The sequence below is a fragment of the Myxine glutinosa genome, chromosome 11, assembly GCF_964187855.1.
Source record: "Myxine glutinosa chromosome 11, kmMyxGlut1.1, whole genome shotgun sequence".
In the NCBI taxonomy this organism is placed as follows: Eukaryota; Metazoa; Chordata; class Myxini; order Myxiniformes; family Myxinidae; genus Myxine; species Myxine glutinosa.
In genome coordinates, this window is record NC_136271.1 from 83,524,612 (window position 1) to 83,551,659 (window position 27,048).

Consider the following 27,048-nt stretch of genomic DNA (forward strand, 5'->3'; position numbering starts at 1 on the left):
TGGTGGAACCTCCCCCGCTGCGGAGCGATCGGGCCAAGAGATGGGCTCGAACGCTTTCCAAGTCATGGTAATAAATTTTATGGAGAGAATGACTGCTCAGAGAGAAAAAAAAGAAAAAAATGGATTCCCAAAGGAATGAATTGAAGGATGAAATTCGGGGAATGAGGGGGATAATAAGGGGAGGTAGTTAAAGACTGGATGCCCGGATTAAATAAACGAAAATATGCAAACGAATGAGATAAAGAAAGAACAAGGGAATGATTCACATGGGGCCCAGGAGGAGGCAAGGGTGGCAGAATCGGAACGGGGGGAATTCAAATTGGGAATGGAGGAGTGTGCAGCCCATGCAGATGTGCATGGGGCTCAGGAGCCGGGAATGGCAATTAAATTAAAATTCGAAAGGAATGGGGAAGTTAGGGAAGGAAATTTACAGGTGAATGGAGAATTAAATTTTAATGGTGAATGTTTCCCACATGGTGGCCTGGAGGGGTATCCGGGCCGGGTGGATGCCCCAACACATCAACAGGGGGATGGATTTGAATCCTTGCTGTGCCACGGCGGTGGTTCGTAGCAACAGGGGGTAGATGTATTGGGAGTCCGTGTGGCGGAACCAGACCAGGTGTGTAATGACGGAGGCCTGATGGGGCCAGAAATGATTTATAATGATGAAGTACATGATGTGACCCAGTGGCTGGGGACCTGGGACACTGGGACAGTCCCATGGAGGTGGAGTTTGACCGGGCCCAAAGGAGCTTAGGGGATGAGGTGAGTCGCTCTGAGGAGGTGGTTGAAGTGACCGAGGGGGATCCTCACCATGCACTGCGGTTTGGTGGCGGAGGCTCCAAAATTGCATAACCAGTTAGGGGAGTGTGTTGGCTCCGGGCTGGATTTGAACATTGGAGGATCGGGAGATAGAGCCTCGGACAATTTGGTCCCCGTAGGGAATGTGGAACAGCTGCAGGGAGGGGCAGAACAACCTGAGTGAGTTGTTACCTGCAGCTGCGGTTTGGGACAGGAGATAAAAATCGTTAAAAGGAAATCTAAAAGAAAATTAAAATGGGAATGTGATTTGGAGCAGCCATGGAGGGAGTTGGTCCCCGGGCTGAGGGATGTGGACCAGGAGAGGTCATTGGGATCGGCCTCGTGCAAAATTTGCCCCTTTCAAAATTTGGGTATGCCAGCCAACTGGGGGGCTGGGCTGGCGAGATTTCGACGTGGGGTCCAGCCATGGGTGTCGTGGTACGTCCTGGGCCCCACGGAGGGTCTGGTGGAGTGTGGCGTCCCTTGTCCATCGGGGCGCCGCCCGAGCGGGTGGCTCAGGCTGGCAGGGTCACAGGACCCTGGTGGGGGTTAAGACCTCCGGGGGGTCAGAGGTGGTTTGTCAAGCCTGGGAAGGCATATCTTGAGGACCACTATGGGGAGGTGTTGTGGGTCGCGCTTTGGTGGTGGCGCCACGGACGGCCAACTTGGGCCTGATGTGGTGACCACCCGGGCATGCGGCCTGGCACCCTCTCCCTGAGACTCTGGGACAGCCAGCATCTGATGACCAGCCATGCTGTGCTGGTCTATGGACGCGGGTCGAACCGAATGGACATAGCCTACCGGACAACCATTGGGACATCTGTGGAACGTCATGGTGTGAGTGACCTTCCACAGATGTTCCGTTATGATTTGTGGACTCTCGGTTTGGGAAGAGATCCATGGGATTGTTGTCACCCATCGCACCGTGGAGCGAAAGGGGGACTATGGTTTTCCCCTCCGTGGGATGGGATTGCCCGAAGCGATTGGTCAAGGGATTCCTGTACGCCTCTGGCAATCCCTCCAAAAGGCAGGTGGGCAACTTTGTTCGAGACCACGGGCAAGATGTTATTTGCCGAGCGGTTTTTAGCAGCCCGTGGTTCGAACCATTAGCAAAGACTCAACCCGATTCTGAGCGTTGGCCAAATCGTGCCACAGGTGTTCAATGTGGAAACCTCTAAAACGAACGGATGTGAAGGAAAGAAGGCAAAGATAGGAAGAACAGGAATTTATTACTAATTATGTACAAGTCAAAGAAACCAAGGGAGAAGGAAAGATACGAAAATAATTACAGAAGAGGCAGAAGACACAGTGCAATTCTAGCTTATCTATACAGTCTTACTTATTCCCCAGACAGAACAACCAAGACAAACTCACGTACACAAATGGCTGAATGAGGGCAGGAACGAATGGCTGGAAGGGGAGGAAGGTTCAGCTGGACGCTGGCTGGAGCGTGATCCCGCACGGGACGTCGGGCTGGAAGTCGACGGCCACCGATGCCCCCGCAATCTGGTTCCAGCGTAGCAGCGGGTCAAAACTGCGCGTCAAAGCTGCGCGCGCACCGGGGCTGGTTGCAAACAGCGTCTCCTCTCTTCAAACCTTCAATCTTCTGATCACTCAACTCAACTGAGGTCAACCCAACTCAACTCAGCTCCTCCTCAACCGAACTGCTCGGTGCGTCCTCCTCACTCATCTCCCCAGCAGTCCCTCCCAACCTCCTTTTTATGAGGCGCATGGCGATCAAGCCGCCGGCCTTTTGGACACGCCCATTGGCGAGCTCGCCTCGGCCTTGATTGGTCGCGAGGGCTCACCGCTCCCGCCCCTTGATGAGGCATTGGCAAAGCCACGCCTTGTTCCTGGCGCTTGGCGGACTCCTCCCACCTTCTGCTCCGAGATGACCTCGTGTTCAATGGAGTTTGCAGCTGGCAATTGAAAGGGGATTTGGGGCAATTGAAAGGGGATTCTACCTTAGTTCATTTGGTGCAATGCAATGTCAATTAATGGGAAACAGAGCCTTAAACTAACATAGAATAAGAAATAACCATAGAGAGGTTCTATGGTTCTCTACGTGCTTGTACATGGACTAGCTAAGGGGATGACCTTTGACCTTTACACAAATGGAGGTATTTACAAGAATCATTACAATTTACAGACGGTGATATTTACAACAATTACAACGTGCAGGATTCTCAAATCCGCAACACGGCACCCTCATCCTCCAGGCACGTCCCGGGCCTATAAAACTTTAACTTAATGTGACAGGCAGGTGTAATTCCCTCTACAATTAATCTGACCCTGAGTGTGACAGTTTTAAAACACAAATAAGTATGTCCCGCTGTTGCATTGCACCCTACCTAACAGATTCACGCCCACAGCTAACCGAATTGCGGAATTAATTCTCAAACTAAACATGAACGGTGGGGAGGATTATTTACGAGTGACGCTAATTGTATTTACACTGCAACCCAGGACCTGCGATTTCCTGTGGGGGAAACAAAAAGAAAATCCTGTGGGAGGGGAGGAGACAGCCTGCACTGCATCCCCGCACCAGCACCAATAAAGAGCACCAAAGCACCATCCAGTGCTCATTTCACACATGTCCATACCAAAAAAACCAAAAACCTGTTGACTGGGTTCTTGCTCTTCGGCTCCCTCTGCTGGCCATTGTCGTTCTTGATGTTATCTTTCTTCATGTTGTTCTTTGCTTGCGGCCTATTTGGTGGAAATAAAGATGCACAAACGTGTCCATTTCTATTTATGGCCCACAGGGGCCGACTATGGGTGGTTCACCTGTGGGCTTGGTGCCACCTCACCGAGGTCCGCAAGCAAGATCTTCCTCTGGCCAACCTGGCCGGTCCCAGCAGAGGGGCCATGCCACAAAGCTTGTGGTCCATAAGTGGTGTTTGGCCACAGACTGTGGTCCATAAGTGGTGCGTGGATGCAGGCAGCTGGTTGCGGGGATTCGGGCACACAATGGCGGACTCCAGCACGCTCCCCTCAGTGCCCAGAGAGCACGATCCTCGGGTCGGGGAAGGAAGACAGAGATGACAGGTTAGCGAGGGGTAAGGTCACAGGGGTACACATCAACGAAGGCAATGCAAGGTGAGATGCGCCTGGAGACTGAGCGGAGAAAAGCTCATCCCTATTGTATGTCACCCCACCCGTCACCTATTCTACCCTTGCCCCTTACCCCCGTATTTACAAAATCTACACACTTACCAATTTGTCACTAATGTCACGTCTTCCCCATATCTCCCCTATACCAAATTCATCCACAATCCCAATTTCTAACCAAATTTGCCATCATCCAATTCATCATCAATCCCTCTTAAGGAGGAAGAGATGGAACAACCAGCACAATGTCACACCCACGTCATGATGCGTCTCACATTTCCAAACATTTGCACAAAAAATAAAAACAACAAACCATGGCACGGTGTGGAGTTCTGTCACCCCAGGTGAGTGGATGTAGATGGTGCGAGGAGATTCTTAATCCTAACTATCCTCTAAATGACTTTAATACACTTTGCACTACCCGGGGTCTTTCCCTGCCAATCCATTGGCCATCTTCCACTCTATGCGGTTTTAAGAACCAATTCCCATTGACCAAACTGTGGTGCTTCATCAATTTGGGGTCTCACTCCCCCGGTTCAACTCCCTGTGCCTTTGCACAATTTCTGGACTGAGTCGTGTGGCTCCCCTAACAGGTCTACTTACCTGTGCGCCTCCGCCACTGAAGTTGCCACCTGAGCTTACCTAGCTCCTCACCCTACCTATCTACCTGGGGAAGGCCCTCTTTGGCGCTTACCCCCCTCGGTGCCCTCTCTGGCACTGGGCTACCCGGGTCCTTCCTCTGGATCCTCGGGCCCCATTGAACTCTAACGGCTCCCAGAGCCCACCTGCGGCCTCACCTGGCCGACAGCCTACCAGTGGCGGAGCGCTCAACCAACCATCCCTCTAACAGGCCACACGCCCAGTCTTTTCCACGTCACTAATGCACCCATCCAAACACCATTCTTCCACACGCACCACAGATGCCAATATCCAACCACAATTTACCTATACCCTCTACCTAACTCTTAAACTACCCTCCCCGGGTATTCGTGATGGGGTCCATCCTCCCCATACACTCCCTTCGCACCAACCACTCCACTCCACATTTTCCACCATACTCACTCCACACCATCCATTCCATACTCCATATATTCCATACCATTTATTCCACACAACCATGCTCACCTGTATTTGCACACCTGGTGCTTACTGCACCCTCCTTCCTCCCAGGCTTCTTCATTCAATACAATGCACAATCACAATTATTCCTCATACGCTGCTCCATACACTCCCACGCTCAATACAACAAGCAATCACCTCACACTTTTCACAATACACTTCCAATTACACTTTCAACACTCACACGGCACCATTCACGAGCATTGCCTCATTTGCTCAACATGCTCACCGGCAAAGATTCTCACACACACGGCATCATCTGATCTACCTGGTGCCCTTCTAACTTGGTGCTCCCCGTCTTCCCTTTAAACTAAGCACATACCACGTCATTAACAACCATTCTAACCTCTCTATGTCCCCGACTACCTGTACAATGTCGCTACTTAAATCTCCAGTTACCTATGGTCATCTCTAGGTCCCGATACATTATCCAAACCCTCCCTCGGCGAGCTTACACTGCCATAAATCCCATAGCTAGTGCTCATGTGCCCCGTGTGTGAGGGATGGTGGATTTGCCATCCCACCACCTCGGGCATCTTCCATTATCAATTTTGCCCATCCAATTTTTCTGCCAATCAAAATTTGCCAATCACTGCCAATCGAATTTTTGCTCATCAATTTTTGCCAATCACCAATTCCCTATCCCTACCAAATGTCCTTTAACTTGAGCCTCGGTGCGTTTTTACATTTCCAAAGCTCGGCTTCGCCAAGCCGAGCTATGAACACGGGTGGTTCGTTTCCTGCAGTTAGATCCGTCCGGCACTCGGTTCAGGGGAGGGGGTTCGCTCGGGCCGAGATTCCGAGGTCCACCTTGGCGCGGAGCCTTCCGGTCTCCCGCCCGATGGCCCGATCTCGCCCGGCCGGAACGCCGCAACCACAAGGGGTCGCCGTGCCGACCCTTCCAACCTACCCGAGAACTGGGCCGCCCGCTCCGCTTAGCGGAGCACGGACGCGACCGTGCAGAGTGAGGCCCGGCACGGATCGCGCATGGCGGTTCTTTTGAAACCGCCGTGGTTACGATCCCCACTGGTTCCCGCAGCATCCAAAGCCCGGCACGAACCGAGGGCTCGCTTCGGCTAACCGTCGGTCTAACTGCTAACCTGGTTAACGTCGATGCTTCACCTGCAGGCTCACACGCATACGCGACCCCTTTCACACTCACCGAGCTCGGCGCTCCAACGCTGCCCGTACACCCCACGTACTTCGTTATTGCACTTGTTCTTGTGCCGCTCACAGACTTAGTTACACACCCGACCACCTCACACCTTGGCACACACTCGTCGTTCGCACACCTCATCAACACACCTCTTCGCGCCCACGCCTCGGTCACATCCTCTGTGACAACCACGGGTGTGCACTCTTCCGCACACCCAATCACATGCTTCACTACCAACTCAAGTCTGCATTCCCACACGCGCTCGACCATTCCAGGTGTGCATCCTTCCATTCCAGGTGTGCATCCTTTCTCACCTGACACAACCAACTCGTACTCCGTGCCACTCTTACTACCACATTCTGTCGTGCATTCACCCTCACTCTCGACAGCGCACTCTGTTATCATGCACCCGTCTGTTACACACCTTTCTCGTGCATCCTCTTGTGCACACTCTCCCGTTACGTCCTCCGTAACACTCACCACAGGTGTGCACTCTTCCGTTACATCCCCTGTAACACTCCCCATCACGCGCTTCAAGGTGCCCTCCCGCACCCGCACCACGACCAACTCAGTCTCCGTGTCACACTCCGTACACTCTGACGTGCATTCTCACTCGCACTCGGTTTCACACTCGCGCTCCGATGTGCCCTCCTGCACTCGCGCCACCACCAACTCACTCTCTGTGTCACACTCCGTACCACTCATGGGGGTGCATTCTTGCACACACCCGATCACTGCCGCACACGCTGGCTCACTAATACCTTCCGCACTCCCCATAGTCGGACATCCTTGCACACCTCCTCCTTCCACACACTCTGCACCTGTCGCACACCTCATCAGCGGCCTCTCACGAATGCCCGGGTCTAAACCAACACCCAAGCCCCCTGAATCTCCCTTCACACCATATACATTTCCGATTATATCGCCACTCACCTCGGCACCTCATCTTCGCTCCTCCTCCGCCACCTGCAAACTCTTTATTTGGTCAGTAAGCACATCATCACGATTTGAGCACAGACCTTGTACATATTCCATCACTTCCTCCTTTATCTCCCTCTGAGTTTCCCTCCATCTCTTCTTAATTTCACTCACCCCCTCTTCCACATGCTCTAATTTTTGCTTTACCTCTTTTATTTCCCGGTGCGCCTCCTCAATTTCTTCCTCTAAGGCCACCTTGGTCGTCTCTATGTGTGTTCTTACCTCCCGTTCTTTTATCTCCATTGCCTCTGTCACCTCGTCCAACCTCTTTGTCAACCCCTCGTGTACCATCTGACATTCCCTCTTCGTCGCTATAAGTTCCTTTTTTTATCTCTTTCTGTGTCGCCTTCAACCCCCCGATTACCGCAGTGTTCTTCTCCACTTGCTCCCCTAATTCCTTTTGTCCCACCGTCAGCTGCTCTACTCCCCTCGTCAGATCTTCTATGCCCCCCGTAACCTAGCCGTACTATTTCTCACCTCTTTCTCCATACGCTCCTCACCCCGCTTTACCTCTTCGTGTACCCCTGCGACCTCTTCGGCCACACCTCGTCTGATCTCCCCCATTTCTCCCATATTCTTTGGTATATGCCGCCCTCATCTGCTCCAAATCATTCCTCTGGGCATCCAATTTGGTTTCTAACCCGATTTTCACCTCCTCTATCTGATTCCCCATCTGTTTAATTTCCCGGGCGGATTGCTCCCCTATTTCCCTCAATTTGCCTTCCATTGTGTTTTCTAACCCCCCTAACCCATTCTTCACCCCTTCCATCTGGTTCTCCTGGGCAGCCATTCTATTTTCCAACCCCGCTAACCCATCCCTCATTTCCCCAATTTGATTACCCATGTCCTCCAATTGGCCCCCCAATTTACCTTCGAGCCCCCCGATTTGGCTTCCCATGTCATTTCTCAATTCCCCGATTTTAGCTTCTAGCCCCCCAAATTTGGCTTCTAGCCCCCCGGTTTGATTTTCCAATCGCTCCCCCATTCTGTTTTCCAATCCTATATTCCCCATTAGTATGGCTGCATTAATCTGCGCCATGAGGTCCCGCACATCAATTCCCCCTATTTGTGCAGCGGGCGCGGCCGCCGCAGCCATGTGCGATGTGCCATTTTGTGCTCCTCCAACCTCGTGCGCGAGGTCGCCATCTTGTGCGCCTGAAACCCCCGCTACCACATCCTCATTGCTCTCCTCCTCTCTCTCCCCCAATCCCCTATATACATTTCCCTGGGGTCCTGGGTCGACTCTACCCCTTCTATCTCCCCTACTGGCATCCGGTCGTCTTTATTATCCATGGCACGATTTTAAAATTTAGTGGTGTTAAATAAAATTTTGGCCACTCGTAATTTTGAGTACGCTAAGCGCACTTCGGGTCCGAATCTCGCTCCCGACACCAATTGTTGCGGAAACGGGGGACGGCTCTCCCGTTAGCAAGGGGTGGTTAGCCCCTTGTCCTGTTAAGCTGGCCGTCTCCCCGGTCCTGGAACTATCCCGCTTCTTCGTGGGGTGAGATTGGCCGAGGTGATTGGTCAAGGGAGTCCCGTACACCTCCGCCAACCTCTCCACGAAGCCGGTGGATAGCCCCGTTCGAAACCACGGACAAGATGTTATTTGCCGAGCGGTTTTTAGCAGCCCGCGGTTTGAACCATTAGCAAAGACTCAACCCGATTCTGAGCGTTGGCCAAATCGTGCCACAGGTGTTCAATGTGGAAACCTCTAAAACGAACGGATGTGAAGGAAAGAAGGCAAAGGTAGGAAGAACAGGAATTTATTACTAATTATGTACAAGTCAAAGAAACCAAGGGAGAAGGAAAGATACGAAAATAATTACAGAAGAGGAAGAAGACACAGTGCAATTCTAGCTTATCTATACAGTCTTACTTATTCCCCCGACAGAATAAACAAGACAAACTCACGTACACAAATGGCTGAATGAGGGCAGGAACGAATGGCTGGAAGGGGAGGAAGGTTCAGCTGGACGCTGGCTGGAGCGTGATCCCGCACGGGACGTCGGGCTGGAAGTCGACGGCCACCGATGCCCCCGCAATCTGGTTCCAGCGTAGCAGCGGGTCGAAACTGCGCATCAAAGCTGCGAGCGCGCCGGGGCTGGTTGCAAACAGCGTCTCCTCTCTTCAAACCTTCAATCTTCTGATCACTCAACTCAACTGAGGTCAACCCAACTCAACTCAGCTCCTCCTCAACCGAACTGCTCGGTGCGTCCTCCTCACTCATCTCCCCAGCAGTCCCTCCCAACCTCCTTTTTATGAGGCATGTGGCGATCAACCCGCTGGCCTTTTGGACACGCCCATTGGTGAGCTCGCCTCGGCCTTGATTGGTCGCGAGGGCTCACCGATCCCGCCCCTTGATGAGTTGTTGGCAAAGCCACGCCTTGTTCCTGGCGCTTGGCGGACTCCTCCCACCTTCTGCTCCGAGATGACCTCGTGTTCAATGGAGTTTGCAGTTGGCAATTGAAAGGGGATTTGGGGCAATTGAAAGGGGATTCTACCTTAGTTCATTTGGTGCAATGCAATGTCAATTAATGGGAAACAGAGCCTTAAACTAACATAGAATAAGAAATAACTATAGAGAGGTTCTATGGTTCTCTACGTGCTTGTACATGGACTAGCTAAGGGGACGACCTTTGACCTTTACACAAATGGAGGTATTTACAAGAATCATTACAATTTACAGAGGGTGATATTTACAACAATTACAACGTGCAGGATTCTCAAATCCACAACAATATTTACCGATAAGAACAGTGATGTGGCTTTTATTGAAATTCTACAAATACTGTTTAGATTTTGATGATTTGCGTGTGATATGATTTAACGGTTGTTTATATGAATCGTTAAAAATTTAAAAAGCCTTCAATTTCTGATATTTTGCCTTTTCATTTGGGCCTCCCAATTGAAGCCCCGCCCATAAGGCCCATAGGGGGAGTACCGTTGCTGGTCTTATATAATTCGGCATTGATGTCAACATGTTAATAATAACTGTTCAAGACGAGGCCTAAGAGTATCTTTTATTACTTCCAAAGTACAATTTCACCACACATGGTACGTGTGGAGTACTACCGTAGATGGCTGAGTGATCGTCACTCAATTTGTACATGAGAACCTTTTAGAGATGTTGTTGAAGCTGGAATCAGATGTTTCTTCGATCTAACAGAGCAGCCTTTCAATGGAGATATCTCACTCATTTTGTGCGTGCTACGAGTGTGCGTATTGTTCCACACTGCAAAGCAGCAAATGCATTATGAAGGTTTAAATCAGGAATTTAAACATAATTGCAATGGGTACTGAAACTTGCAATCAATATTCCAAGAGGTGGATATCCGACTGACCTTCAATTTGGAATAGTGATCGAACACCTGGTGCTTATGGAATTTCCTTCACATTTGGTTCTCCGAAGCTTACTGTGCGTTAGGAGTGCAAGATGATAGGTCAGCCAATGTTCAAAACAGGACAGAAAGGGCATAACTATTGATGTATCTGGCCAGGAGAATCTTAATGTGAGGAATGACACAGTGTTACATTTGAAATGTAATGGAATTTGGTGCAAAGTGTTTGTGGCAGATTTTGCAAGCTGTGCATGGTTCCATAAATGCCTACTTCCTTACTCTACCACGTACTTTTGATAATAGATTACAAGCATCTGTATCTGTATTATAAGAGAGGTATTTGTCTGTGTGTGTGTCGCCGTTTTTCTCAGAGATGGCCAAACAAATCTTCGTCAAACTTTGAGGTTCGCCGGAGAGTCTTTCAGGCAAAAAAATTTTTTTTTTAAGAAAAAGTCGGGTTTTTAAAATCTATTTTGTAGCTATCTGAAAGGTAATGATCCCTGACCCTATTCCTTGGTGGATGTAGGGAAGTGGTTTTGGCCTCAACAAAAAAAATGGATTTTTATTTTTATTATTTCTTCCAAATGGCAAAAGGATTAGAACAGCACCAGGCAACGCCGGGTACCCCTGCTTGTAACCAATATAAGACTCCATCTGTCATATCACAAAACAAGCATTCGGTGTTCTACGCTCAATAAAGAATGCCAGACTAAGTTGCGTAATAGATAGAGGGTCTGCTCCGAGGCTGGGATGTCATCGGTTCAAACTCCAAGCCGAGTCATACCAAAGACTTTAAGAATGGTGTGTGCTACTTCCTTGCTTGGCATTCAGCATTTAGAAGGTTACAAGCATGGACACTCCCCAAAGGTTGGCATCCATGGGGAGGAGAAATTTTCTCTAAATTTTGTCTCCCCTAAAAATTTGTCTTTAAAACTCCCCTAAATAAATTTTCCCCGCTAAGTGCGTTGAGAAAGGCGTCACCATTGTCGTGACGTCGCAGGTGCCCTTGGAGGTGACAGTACTTCCACCAAGCTCGTTTTCTCCTCTAACGTTTTCTCCTCTCCTCCAAGACAAATACACAAGACACAACCTGTGTTGTGTCTTGTGTATTTGTCTGCTTGTCCACATCTATGAGGTGTGTGTGTGTGTGTGTGTGTGTGTGTGTGTGTGTGTGTGTGTGTGTTTGTGTGTGTGTGTGTGTGTGTGTGTGTGTGTGTGTGTGTGTGTGTGTGTAGCTCCACTACGAGCCTGAGATACTGTAAAAAAAAAAAAAAAATCATCCCTGTGAAACTCTCTCAGTAACCAAGCCTCAAGTCGGAGGACATGATAACATTTATTTTCTCGCATTGTCCTTGTCAAAGCCAACTTTATTGTGTTAGCAATGTGCTTCTTCTTCTCTCATATACAGAATATTTTTACGGATTTGTGTCATTGCTCAGGAGTGCAGATGTGCTGATGATGCATTGCCCCCTGTAGGTCAGGGCAGGAATTGGGTGTTTCTTCAAGGTGCTGGTGATAACTCACGTATTCAATTGCAGGACACATGGGACCCTTAACCAACTAATGTTCCACGTCAACTCCAACTAATGCTAGCCTAACGTCCATCCATGTGACGGCACACTCATTGAAGCAATGCCCCACCTGCGAAGCACCATTCCAACAGTTTATAGTTGGCACAGGAATCAAACTCACTTTATACAGCTCAAAGGTAAGTGCACTACTACTGCAGTCTGCATGATCCTGTTTGGACTATCAAATGGCTTAAATGTACAACAACAACAACAACAACAACATGCATTTTAAGGCCATTTTCCCTGCCAGAGCGGGGGTTAGCCTTGCGGTCCCCATGACAATGTTCTCCATTTTGCCCTATTTTCTGCATCTCTCCTTGTTAACCCCCTTGCCCGCATTTCTTCTTCCACCATCTTTAGCCAAGTCTTTCTCGGTCTTCCCCGTCCTCTACTTCCTTCTACATTCATTTCCATCACTCTTTCCAACCAGTCACTTTCATCCTTCCTCAACACATGACCAAACCATCTCAACCTGTTTCTCTTCACAGCATCCATCACAGGCTCTATTCCCATCATGTTTCGCAATTCATCATTTGTCTTCCTCTCTCTCAACGATACTCCACACATCCACCGAACCATTCGCATTTCCACCCTTTCCAGCCTTCGTTGCTGCTCTACGTTCATTACCCATGTCTCACTCCCATAAATCATAACACTTCTCACACATGCAGCATACACCTTTCCCTTCAGCTTCAATGACACTCCCCTCCTCGTCAGCACGCCACTCAGTTCCCGAAACGTCTTCCATGCACATCTCACTCGAGCAACCGTTGCCGAGTCTGATCCACCTTCTCCATTCAGCATGTCTCCAAGGTAACAAAATGTTTTCACACCTTCCAGCTTCATGCCATCTCCAAGATCCAACTCAACATTTCCTCCATCTGCAGCTCCCTCTGTGCACACCTTACACTTGAATGTAGCTGCCACACTGGTTAATGACCCTCTCAAACCACGACATTTTTGATGAACCCACTCAGCGCACATTGTACATTGAATGGAATTCACTCCGACACCCTTCCTGCACACAGCACACGGCCACTTCCCAGTTATTTACACCTCACCACATCCTTTACCACTTGCCATCACCTTCGATTTTCCGATATTCACCTTCAGAACTTTTGTCTCCATACATTCCTTCCACTTGTTCATCTTCTCCTTCAGTCCATCTATACTTTCTGCAATCAACACCAGATCATCTGCATACAACAACTCCCACGGTAAACCCTCCTTTACGTTCTGAGCCAGCACCTCCATGACAGTTACAAATAGTAGTGGATTTAGTACCGACCCCTGATGCACTCCCACCTTCACCTCCAACTCACCACTGTTCCCGCCCTTCGTCCTTACAGCTGTGCGCGCTCTTTTGTACATTGCCATCACTACTCTGATCAACCATTCCTCCACTCCTAACTTCCTCAATGCCCATGTCACAACTTCACGTGGAACCCTATCGAATGCTTTCTCCAGATCAACAAACCCAAGAAACAACTTCTTCCTCTTCTCCATGTACTTCTCCTGCAACTGCCTCACAATAAAAAGCGCGTCTGTCGTTCCTCTTCCTGGCATAAATCCAAACTGCATTTCGTCAATCTTCACTTTCTTCCTTATCCTCCTCTCCAACACCCTTTCCAATACCTTCATTCCATGCTCCAATAATTTTATCGCTCGGTACGAGCCACAGTCCAGAGGGTCACCTTTCCCCTTGTATAGAGGGACGAGGGTACTCAGTTCCCAATCCACTGGAATGCGGCCTTCTTTCACCACCAGATTGCAGATCTCCGCCATTCTCTTCACACCCCAATTTCCCGCTGCCTTCAACATATCTCCCACAACTCCCGTCGGCCCTCCCGCTTTTCTACTCTTCATTGCTTTTATCGCTTCCTCAACTTCCTCCTCGGTTATCTTCTCTGCCGGTCCTAAAACTGGGTTACTCTCTATGTTGCCATCCCATTCATTCTCTGCATTCAACAGTATTTCCATATATCTCTTCCATCTTCCTTTAATTCCATCTGGGTCCACAACAATTTGTCCCACTTCATCCTTCAAGCAACTCACCCCCATCACATCACACCTCTCTTTCGCTATCTGCTTTGCAATCCTGAATACAGCTCTCTGACCCTCTTCCGAATCCAAGCGCTCTCCGAACATTTTCCTACATGCCTCCTGTGCCTTTGCTACCTCTTTCTTTGCAGCCTTCTTGGCTGCCTTATAACTTTCATGCTCTGCCTTTTCTGCCCCCATACCCTTCGCCTTCTGCCACTCCTTGAACTTCTTCCTCTTCTCGTCAATCTTCTTTCCAACTTCATCATCCCACCACCATGTTTCCGAGTGCCTTGGTGGTCCTTTTGTCCATCCACATACCTCACCAACGGCTCCCAACAGACTATCTTTCATTGACATCCAACCACTTTCAAGTTCAATCACATCATCCTCTACCATACTCAGCCTCTCTTTTAATGCCTCCCTCACTGTCACCTCTTTCAACCTCCACACCTTCATTCTCAGTTGGTACTTCACCCGCCGAGCTCTCCTCGCACCTTTCACCCTTATGTCGCAGACAACCAAGTGGTGCTGTGAAACAGCCTCCTCCCCCGGGATCACCTTTGCGTCCCGGAGGTGCCCCCTATCTCGCCGACGCACCAGCAGGTAGTCAACGGTTGTCGTCGACCCACCTGACGTGTATGTAACAAGCTTATTATCCTCTTTCTGGAACTGAATATTACAAATCAACAAATCAGCTCCATCAGCAAACTCTAAAATCCTTTTACCTTCTCCATTTCTCACACCATATCCATAACCCCCATGAACTCCCTCAAAACCGTCCATACTCCTTCCCACATGTCCATGTAGGTCTCCTCCTACCACAACAACTTCCTCATCTTTCACGTTTTCCATCAGCTTCTCTATAGCACACCAGAACTTGTCCTTCTCTTCATCACTCCGACCAACCTGCGGAGCATATCCCGAGATGATGTTCACCAAGAGCTTTCCAATCATCATTTTCACCATCATCAACCTTTCACTCACTCTAGTCACACTCACCACACTGTCTGCAATCTCCTCAGAAAACAGGACACCAACACCATTGAAGCCCTCCGGGCACCCTTGCCACACAAACTTGTATTTCTGTCCCTGCCTACCCTTCACCATTCTCACACCACTTCCCTTCCATCTCGTCTCCTGCACACAACATATGTCCACTCTTCTTCTGACCACTACTTCCACCACTTCTCCTGATCTCCCTGTCATTGTCCCTACATTCCATGTCCCAAATCTCAGAAACCGATCTCCACGTCGGGCATCAGACGTTTCGTCGTCATAAATGGAATGATTTCCACCCTTGCTTCGATCGGGTTCCCCACCTTGAGTTTTGACGAGAGGGAGTGGGGTCCCCCACGTGGTACTTCGGGCTGTACCCTGCCCATATGTAGTCGTAATTGTCATGGTTCTCTTTTTTGAGGCAATGTTTTTATGGCCGGATGCCCTTCCTGACGCCAACCCTTTTATTCGCCTCTTACGACACGCAGGGATACGGTGTACCTATTCTAAACCGGGGTACACACCGGGTTTAAATGATAGGGGGCTTAAATGTACATATTGTATTATTTTCATGCCTGTGTTAAATGATTGTGCATGCTTGTGTTTGCTTGTTCATGGAATAATTTTGGTTTTGTCCAAGTACAGTCTATATTTGTGTTGTGGATCCATCCTTCCTTGAAGTTCTGCATGGAATGGATTGAAACCACAATACAAGAGCTGCGATCGTCAAGCAGTCATCCGATTGATTTTGAAGCCCTGCCCGTGTCTTTTCAGTTGTACTATGTGGAGATCTACCATCTCCAGCCAACGCCCGAAAGATAGGTATGCAGAGCACATATGGGGCAACGGCCATCTTTCGTTGTGATGCTGGTTTCCTCCTTGTGGGCTCTTCGGTGAGGGAATGCCTCGGCAGTGGCCTCTGGAGCGGAAACATCTCAAGATGTATTGGTAGGTGTGGCACTCCGTGAATTCTTTTTGTTTTATCTTGCTTACTGCCAAGCATGAGGCAAGAATGGTGATGGTTGTTTATTTTGGTTCAACAAAAAACCCTGATCAATCCACAATATGTTGTTAAAAAACCTAATTGCTCCACCCTTTATTAGTCCCCGTTGCACCTAGTCCAAAACAGGGGCTTATGGATCGAGTCTCATCCGTCCATCTGTGCATACGTGCATCCGCAACCATATATCTTGGAAATGTGTGGCCCGATTTAATTCATTATTAATACGTGATGGTATACATATGCACATCATATTGTTTTGTGATGTGATCAAAGATGGCCAACTGGCGGCCATTAGAGTTGCAAAGGAACCCGATGTTGACACATCCACAACCATTTCTCGGACGTGCATTTACCGATGTAGTTCAAACTTGGCACACAGATAATGAATTATAGCTTACATATTCCCGTCATTATTTTCGAGATCAGATCAAAGATGGCCAAATGGTGGCCATTTTGTTACTTAAACGTGTCCCCAAAGATTTCTCGGACATGCATGGTCCGATTCTGTTTCAAATTTGGCAGAAGCACAGTACATGACGGCATACACTTGCATATCAATTTGTTTTGCGATATGATCAAAGATGGCCGACTGGTAGAATGGCGGCCATTTTAGTTGTAAAAAAAAAACTAGTATTGAACACGTCCTCAACCATTTCTTGGACATGCATTTACCGATCTTGCTCAAAATTGGCACACAGATAAAGAATGAAGGCTTGTGTATGCATGTCGTTGTTTTTCGAGATCAGATCTAAGATGGCCGACTGGTGGCCATTGTTCATGCTTGGCACAAAGACAATACATGTATGCATATGCAGAATATTTTGTTTTGTAATCTGACCAAAGATGGCCTTTAACTCCGTACAGCAAAATTACCAAAACCACAGGTGCTATGACATTTTATGTCTTTTTCTCCTTGTTTTTATCGAATAGCAGCCACTTACTTTTGTTTATTGGGAGGTATTTTTCAGATGAAAACCTTGATGCAGAACCAGTGCTTCAAGGGTGGTGTCTTTTATAAACTTTTGAAAACCCATTTAACCATTGGACGCTGTCCCTTTTGTGTATTAGTCCATACTAATGTCTTTCACACGAATATAAAATAGCTCTAAACTCTAAAGTTAATTGAAATAAATCTGATTCTTATTAATGGGAAGCAAAGCCTGGTGTCAGCTTAGCGGTTAGGGTGCCGGCTTGGGATCCTAGGATCCTGGGTTCGAATCCCTGTCGATCGCTGAATTAACACCAGGGGAGTTGACTCAGCCTGTCATCCTTCCGAGGTCGGCAAATTGAGCACCAGTTCACTGGTAATTCCCTGTGTGTCGCAAGAGGCGAATAACAGGGTTGGCGGCAGGAAGAGCATCTGGGCATAAAACATTGCCTCAAAAAGAGGACCACGGTGCCCGAAAAAGGCCAACCACTGCTTTGCGGGGAAAAATGGCCTCTAAAGGTGGTTCATTAATGGGAAACACAATTCTATAATTTGTGGAATCTGTTCGATGACATAATCGAGGACAGAAAAATTAATTGGACTTGTATCAGGGATAGTCAGTGTTTTATGTTCATTGTAAAAGACTCATAACACGCTTCTGAAAACGAAGGATTTTAAAGCCTGAAATATACTTTGTTTCTCTTCTTATTTACAAGAGCCACTGCCGACCTGATTTTGAGCCACATGGGTTTTTGAGGGTTTTTGCCTCCATTTTGTTTGGTGTTCGGGCAGCTGATCGACTTGAAGCCATTTTGATTTGAAGACGAAACGTCAATTGTCGCTGCCTATTTTAATCTGTCACAATGCAACCCCGCCGCGATTCCCAAATTCCCTCGATAAATCCGCTAACGTGAGCCCGACTGTGTTTTCCCCAAGGTGAAGCACAATGGCGGGTTCATCGCACTCTGGTTCAGCACCCCGTCCCCATCACTCTCGGTCAATGCTCCCCGCCCCCCGCCAAACCCCTCCCCCCATGTTAGCCACGTGACTTCAGACCATGAGCAATAGGGCTGACAATCGGAGGCGACAGGTGCAGGGGAGCATCGAACCGGCATGGTGGGCTTTCAATGGGGGCTGTGCGCTCATATTGACACTTGCTGATGAATTATTCACACAGCACACAGAGTCAGCGCTCCAGAAATGCCAGCGCCTAAACGTCTGACATGCTGGCAGTTAAGGAGCCACAAAGCTGTTGTTCCATCGCTCTCTTTGTGAGAAAGACAATGAAGCTATTATACATAGAGCTGTCACTGTTTGTGAAAGCATGTCATAACGAGCTGGTAATTTGAAGCATCGAGGACCTTGAGCAGTTTCCACTGGAATTATTCAGCCACACTGTGTGTGACCTGCTCATTCCGTGCATCCGCCGTATTTACACAATCGACCTCGGTGAAATATCCGAACTACGGAGTACAACTCGTGGAGGTAGAAAAGGAGCAAAAGACGAGTAAATCCGTTCGCAAGGTACCTTCAAGAATGGTGTACGGGTGGAGGGGCCGTACAGATCGCTGGGTGTCTTGTCAAAACACAACAGAGTTCCACTCGGGATGGTTCCACGTCCTGCAATGTGGCGTCATCACAGTTCACTTCAAAAATGGTGCGAATGTGCAATGTGCTGACGTCACACACAAATGAATCGGATTATCATAATTAGCGTCACACACCACAGGATTTATCATCGGGGCTTGGCATGGTTCAATGATGGTTCCAAAATGCCTTCAGGAAATGTCAAAATACAGACGCCAAGCCAAGCCTTATTATGAAAAAGCGCAATTGTGGTGAAGTGCAAAAAAGTCTAGAACCCCTGTGTGCTGGTTTGTTAGGCAGAGATTTCCCTGATGGAATTCTCAAATGGGGTCGCACATGATATTTTTTATTTCTGACCTCTTATACAGCATGCTCTCGTTAAACCAAACAAATTCGCTCCATGGACCATTTGTTCCATGGACAAATTAATGGGTCTGGACTTGGATTATGCAATAATATCAATGTAATAATTTTATTCTTCATTCCTCTGTTAATTTAAAACAATCCTCCACTCAAGAAACATCTTCCATACATATAGGATGCATATATATATATATATATATAACTGTGAGAAATAGTAGAAACTCCACAGTACGAGCAGGGCGTCTCATTTGCATTAAATAAATAATCGTTACATTAAATAAGACGCGGACGTAGCTTCAGGACGTCGATCTTTAATTGTCGACAAGCTTTCGACCAACAAAGGTCTTCTTCTGAGTCGGCCCCAAGTTCAACGGAAGACGTTGGTTTTCTTGTCAAAACATCGAAATCCCACTCCTCCCTCCAGGTATTTGTTCATTGAATACCAATTTCCTTGTAAGGTAACGCGTCAGTCAAAATCGGTGGCCACCCAAAGCCTCCTCCTTCACTGTTTTCTACCACTTGGGTGGGAGGACATGCCACTGCTATTCCCAGATCAACTGATATATATATATATATATATATATATATATATATATATATATATATATATATATCTCGATAAATCGATAAATCGATATATATACATACACTACATGCAAAACAAATTGTTTTTCACTTCTAAATTAAAACTGTATTTGTTTGCCTTTGGTCCAAATATTCGGCAATTTATGGTAGGCCATTTTATGCTCGGTACTTTTGTGCCTATTTCTATTTTGTCACAATAGTTTTAAAGACAAGGAGATCTGGGAAAGATAAGAAAGAGAGTTAAGAAGACTGTTAAGAATCGTATTTATCTCTTTGCTGATTATTTCACCTTCTCCTGTAACATCCTTCATCCCTCATCCTTCAGATAGGCTGGTATGAGCCTCTTTCCTCTCTGCAGACCTTGATAGAATCACGACCTGGTCGAACACTAGGGATATATCTTTCGATCCAGACAAATCTCACACATTCTCTTACTCTCTCTCTCTCTCTCTCTCTCTCTGAAAGGAATGTCTGTGGTCCCTCCCATCTACTTCCTTAACAATCCTATTGAAGAAGTTCAGTCACTCCATCTGTTGGGCCTCATTTTATTATCAGGTTATGATCTTTCTTGGACAAACCCAATTTTCAAGTTTCCCTACAAAGCCAGTCGCTGACTGGTCATCCTCTGTCATGTAAAGTCCTTCCTTGGCACACCTGAACTCCTACCCACCGACAAGGCTTTCATCTGCAAATTGATGGAGTACTGCTCTCCCCTCTGCGCTGGTGGCCCGCCTCACACCTTGCTCAGCTTCATGATTATTGGAATCTCCCATGATGCTGTTTTATCTGGCCCTATCACGTTCACATGACAAACAGGTCGGTAGTCTCTCTGTATTACACCTTTTCCTTTTGGTGTTTCACCCTCTGTGTCCTCCCCTCACCCTCATTTTGCCCACATACTTTAGTTCTCCAAGTCTCCGTCTATTTTGCCGTTGACCCTGCTGTTTGTGTTAATTACCCCCCGCCCCCCGCTCCCGCCACACCCCCTAACCCTCTCTTGCTAATGTAATTCTGTTGCTGTTACTTCCTGGTCCATTCTATGTTCCAGCTCCTCCACCTGCCTCGGCATTGCATACAAAAATTAAAAGAATAAATATCTGTGTGGCCTGTTTGCGTTCCCATCTGAACTCACTCATAATATTGAGAGCCCGGGTAGAAATCACATCCACCATATATTGTTTGTTCATTGAATACCAATTTCCTTGTAAGGTAACGCGTCAGTCAAAATCGGTGGCCACCCAAAGGCTCCGCCTTCACTGTTTTCTACCACTTGGGTGGGAGGACATGCCACTGCTATTCCCAGATCAATTGTTGTTGATCTCTTACCCTCAGCAAGGTGGTACTCATTTAGCCAACCTCAAAAGGATGACAGGCTGAGTCGATCCATCTGGTGCAATTTTGTGTCCTTGTAATTCATGTTAAATCATATTGAACTCTCATAATATCCTTGTCGTGCATGTGATACTACGTGTACAATCTCCTCCATGAGCCTCAGATCAACATAAAAATGAAAAAAAAAACTGTAGTCTACTCCGAGAACATTGTTTGAATGAGAAGATCAATATCACTTTCATTCACCTGAAAATTACAGGGGAATATATTTTGACCGCAACACCCAAGGAGCACAATCCCAGCAAAATATTGGTGCTTTGCTATGTTGCGGCCCTCTCCATCATCTCAGCAAAACTCAACTGATTGGCAAGACTTCAGTCCTTTGCTTTTAATATCGAGGAAGGTGATCGTTGCTCCATTCACCGCCATGAATAGAGCAACATCGTTGTAAGATGTTCGGAACAAAGGCAATGAAATACACTGCCTCGTGGGAATCCGCTCCCCTTAACTGATCTGGAATTGCTACATTCAGAACTCAAGAGAATCGATACACATGTGATCTGCTTGGGATATACAGTATGCTGTGATGGTCTTGCTGGGGGTGGAAGTACTAAATGAACGAGCTTGGATTTCAATATCTGTTGAAACCAAAGCTTTCAGAATCATTGGAATCTCCCACGATGAAGCTAACTCCAAGGGCCTTTCACTCACTCACCGCAGGCAGGTTCGTGGTCTTTCTGTCTTCTACCGACTCCTCTCCGGCCTTGCTCCCCCAGCTCTCTCTGTGCTCTGTCCCCCAAATATTCCTACAGGTCGCACAAGATCTGCCAGCTACCCTCTTATGGTTAAACTGCCAAAATCTAGGCTCTCTGCTCACCTTCACTCCTTCATTCCTCTTTTCTCCGGCCTCTGGAGCAAACTCCCTCACTCCCTTCAATCCCACTCCTCCCTCCAGGTCTTTAAAACAGCTGTTCACAACCATCTCTCATCTTCCCCCATCCAAAACGTTGATCTCTTCTACCCCCGTTAATTCACCCCCAAATCCACTTTTTTGAAACACCGACTTCTTTCCTGGAAGTCCTAGCAGTGTCCATGTTTTTTCTACCCCCCCCCCCCACTTCCCATGCCTCCTCCCCCCAAGCCCTCTCCCTCCCACAGATCTCCCGATGTCCCTGCTCTCCATCTTGTTCTCCCGCTCCCTTTCTTTTATCATATGTTTTATGTTCTATGTGTCAGTTTGTCTTTTTGTGATCAATGTTATCCCTTACACGAGCCTCGATGTTGTATATGAATATGAATGAATGATCGTTTTCAGGCCATTTTCCCCGCTAGAGCGGGGGTTAGCCTTGCGGGCCCCATGACAATCATGGTTCCCTGTTTGAGGCAATGTTTTTATGGCCGGATGCCCTTCCTGACGCCAACACTTAGTCGCCTCTTACGATGCGCAGGGATACGGTGTACTTATTCTAAACCGGGGTACACACCGGTACACCGTTTGTATTCAAAGAAATAAAACAAAATCTCCAGCCTTCTGGTGTTTTGCTCGTTCTTCTTATTATTCTCATCTTAACAAGAGTAGCGCACATCAAAGTAAGATTTATCATGTCAAATTCAGCTTGTCGAGAAGTTGTCTCAATGAGTTACCACTATTTGTTTCTCTTCTTCATTATTCTGTTATTGGACGATGGAAATATGATGTGGCTTTTGGTGTCGACACTTCTTGGGGACATTTCTTATCCGTTTCAGTGTTGAAACTTCCGTGAAACATGTTGAATTCAAATGAGAATAGCACTAATCCAGAAAATGATTGTTTGTGTAATGTCACACCACCCGAGTGGAACCCTCCGCAGTCTCCTTGGCGGAAGAGTGACGGTCATGTGGTTAACACCATTCAAATTACAAATAATTACCTGCCAACCTTTCCTTGGGCTGGTAGGATGGCTGGGAGTTAAGCACACTCAACTCTAAGCTGTCTAGCCTGCGTATGAATCTCGGCCCAGCTATAAACTGCCGTCCCATGTTTCACAGGCAGGGTGAATCATCCCAGTGTTTCATCCCTCGGATCAATGTTAAATTGGTGGCCCTTTTGCCGGCATTAGTTGATGTCCGTTAAACACCCTTATGGTGTCCTTCGTTAAGAGAAGGTGACATATCGCTGGTACCATGAACAAATTCCTGCCCTAACTACTGCTTGGAAGACAATGGCAAACCACCCAGTATAGCCCTTGCTAAGAAACTCCGTCCCCCTCTCTCCCCATCTTGTCTACCGCTCCCCTTAGTATATGTTTTATGTGTCTGTTTGATTTTCTTTGTGTGATTAATGTCAGCTCTTTCACGAGCCTCGATCTTGTATCCAAAAAAAAAAGAAAAAGAAGAGAGTGTGGTACATCAAAATCAGAATCAGAACCCTTCCTTAAACCGACATAGCCCAATATGTATCCACTGTGTGATCTGTGCGAATGCTCAATAACAAGATCACAACATATTTTAACATGTATTTTCATAAAAGCACAGAGCATTCCTCCTTGTCAACTTAAGTACATGAAATAAAAGCGTCAACAGGCACACAATGTAATTAACCCAATGCATTGATGAAATCCCCAGGCCTAGAAGCTTGCAAAAGAAAGTCACATCGGAAATCCCCAGATCCGGTGAACAAAGGGTCGCTTTGTAGTGCATATTACGTACAGTCATGTGAAAAAGTAAGTACACCCCATGTAAAGTTTTGACTTTTTCAACATATTTCAACATACAGCTATTTGATCTTCATTTCAACAATATTGATAGATAAAGGTGATATAATATAACAAATATCATGAAACATTTACATTTTGCAGTCCATTGTATAATTTAAATAAACATCAATGCAAATTTCGCATGTGGAAAAAGTAAGTACACCCCTGGCTCTGATAGGTGGTATTGCCCCCTTTGGCAGAAACAACCTCAAGTAGGCGTTTCTGATAACTGTCTACCAGTCTCTGACATCGACTGGGAGAAATTTATACCCACTCCTCCATGCAGAATTCTTTCAGCTGTGCGATGTTTGAGGGTTTTTTTGCATGCACAGCTCGTTTCAAATCCCCCCGCAACATCTCGATGGGATTTAGATCCGGGCTTTGACTTGGCCAGTCCAGAACCCTCCATTTCTTTCGTTTCAACCATTCCTTGGTGGATAATATGTTTAGGGTCATTGTCATGTTGCAAGGTCCACCTTCGGTTGAGCTTCAACTTTCCGACAGATGGCCTCACATTATCCTCAAGCACCCTCTGGTACAATGAAGAATTAATAGTGGATTCTATGATGGTGAGCTGCCCAGGCCCTGATGCAGCAAAGCCGCCCCAAACCATAATATTTCCACCACCATGCTTTACAGTTGGTATCAGGTTCTTGTGGTCAAATGCTGTCTTTGGTTTTCGCCAAACATGTCTTCTGGTACTGTGGCCAAAGAGCTCCACCTTTGACTCATCTGTCCAGAGCACATTGTTCCAGAAGTGCTGGTCTTTGCCGAGGTGTTCATTGGCAAACTTTAGTCTTGCCCTGATCTTCTTTCTGGACAGCAAAGGTTTCCTCCTGGCACACCTCCCATGTAGATCAAATTTGTGCAGCCTCTTTCTAATGGTAGACTCGTGCACTTTGACATCAACAGTGGCAAGAGCTACCTGTAGGTCCCGTGATGACATTCTGGGGTTCTTAGAGACTTCTTTCAGCATCTTGCGGTCTGCTCTTGGGCTGAACTTGCTGGGGTGGCCTGGCCTGAACAAGTTGGCAGTTGTTTGGAATCTTCTCCACTTGTAGATGATCTTCCGGACAGTCGAATGATTGATTTCAAATTGTTTGGAGATCTTATTAAATCCCTTCCCAGACTCGTAGGCATTTATAAACTTCTTTCTGAAGGCCTCAGAGAGCTCTTTTGATCTTGGGATGGTAATGCCGCACACTTCAACATCAAAGAGCAAACCAAACGAAATGTCTGAGGTTTAAATAAGACAGGTTCCTCCAAGATCCTCTCTAACGATGTTCTAATCATTTGCACCTGAGCTGGTGCACCTGATTCTAATTTTAGGTATTTGAAGTAGTGATAAATGTAGGGGTGTACTTACTTTTTCCACATGCAAAATTTGCATTTATGTTTATTTAAATTATACAATGGACTACAAATTGTAAATGTTTCATGATATTTGTTATATTATATCACCTTTATCTATCAATATTGTTGAAAGGAAGATCAAATAGCTGTATGTTGAAATATGTTGAAAAAGTCAAAACTTTACATGGGGTGTACTTACTTTTTTACGTGACTGTACATGTATTACATACATTGCTGTGCATACCCCATGCCCGTCACACTCATTTAATCCTATTTCACAATCAGCATGGCTGTTTTCATCTTCATGCAGGTGAGGAGTTCTGCTCTCTTTTATTGAAATGTATACTGAAATTGGTGTTTGTAACGTTGAGGACACATAGGGAAACTTAGGCAAATGGGGAAGCCATCGTGGCTGTACCGTAATCACAGCTGGGCTCTCCACTTGCTGCAGTTCATGCTAGTTATACAGATAACCTCAAGCAAGAAACTTGACCAGGGTACCATCAAACAATGGCCTCCTTTTTCTTAATATAATTTGGAATCTTGCACCCCCACAAGCTAAATGTAGAAAGGACAGCTGACTTGATGTTCTTATCAGAAAGATGTAGTGCTCTAAGATTCAGAACCTCTTCACGGCCCACCAGAATGACAGATTTTATTTAAGTCCAACTCCTTTAACAATCAATCCCAAACAACGTGGCTTAAGCCACGCTCACTATATCAACTGAGATATTCAGCTTGAAGAACACAAATTTCATTTAATGTCCGTTATACTTGCCATACCAATGAATACCATCTCCATAATATTACTTTAATATGTGTTTTTACTTCAAAAACTAGATGGTATTCATAGAATACTTACCCTGCACAGTCAACTTGGTGTGAGCCAACTCTTCTGTTTTTGAACGTTTTTTTTCTTTGATCCAATATGATGGCCAGACCACGTGAGCGATGACATCATTAATTTATATTCTCTAATATAATTATTGCCTAGATAGCCTCGTGTTGGGTTAGCGGTTAGGGTGCCAGCTTGGGATCCTAGGATCCTGGGTTTGAATCCCAGTTGATTGCTGAATTAATTCCACGGGGGTTGACTCAGCCTGTCATCCTTCCGAGGTCGGCAAATTGAGCACCAGTGCACTGGTAATTCCCTGTGTGTCGCAAGGGGCAAATAACATGGTGGGCGGCAGGAAGGGCATCCGGCCATAAAACAATGCTTCAAAAAGGGGACCACGGTGCCCGAAAAAGGCCAATCCCTGCTCTGCGGGGAAAAATGACCTCGAAAGGTGGTACATATATATATATATATATATATATATATATATATATATATATATAGTTAAGGATCTCGGACGTCGGCTCTCCCCTTATCAAGGGGGGGGGGGGGTTAATCCCCTTGTCTTTTTATCTAGCCGACCCGATTTCTGGGGGTTATAACGTTCCTTTCGGTCGGTGGTAAATAGGGTTGTTGGTCGAGTCTTAGTCCTATTACCTAAGTACTACCACCGGCCGGAAACGAGGGAATAACTCCCGCTCGAACCACGGATATGATGGAAAATGCCGAGCGAATAGCAATCCGCGATCCGAGCCGTTAACAATGGGACTAAAACCCGATTATAAGCGGTTCCTATCGTGCCACGTTTACCCAATGAGAGAAAAGACGAATGCGATCGGACAAGAGGAAACCAAGAAAGTAGGAAGAACAAGATGGATTTATTAACAATGTACACAGAAAGAAGAGGAAACGAAAGGAATATACAAGATAGGAAGAGGAAGTAGCAGCACACAGGGCAGTCTTATGGCAGTCTTAACTTAATACCCAGGACAAACATACACACTCACACGGGGATTGTAGATGGTTGATGGAACAGGTAGAGGGTCCGGCGATGGGGTCTAGGCTCCGGTCCCGCGGGCGAAACCTGGCAGGCAGCTCCGCGTATAGTTGAACGCGACCGGGCAGTTATATAGCGGGGGGAAGCTGGTGTCCTGCGTATGTAATATGTGCACACTTGTGCCAAACGCCCTCTCTCTCCCCAATGTCCTCTT

The 27,048-nt window shown here is 46.9% G+C and overlaps 1 protein-coding gene across 1 annotated transcript in view; it reads left to right on the plus strand.

Moving 5' to 3' along the window:
• Nucleotides 1-27,048, plus strand: part of CSMD3 (CUB and Sushi multiple domains 3) — a 1,283,181-nt gene that overhangs the window by 1,128,413 nt on the left and 127,720 nt on the right. Inside the window, 1 exon segment of the mRNA XM_068130918.2 lies at nt 15,891-16,064. Coding sequence (XP_067987019.2) covers nt 15,891-16,064 — 174 coding nt within the window.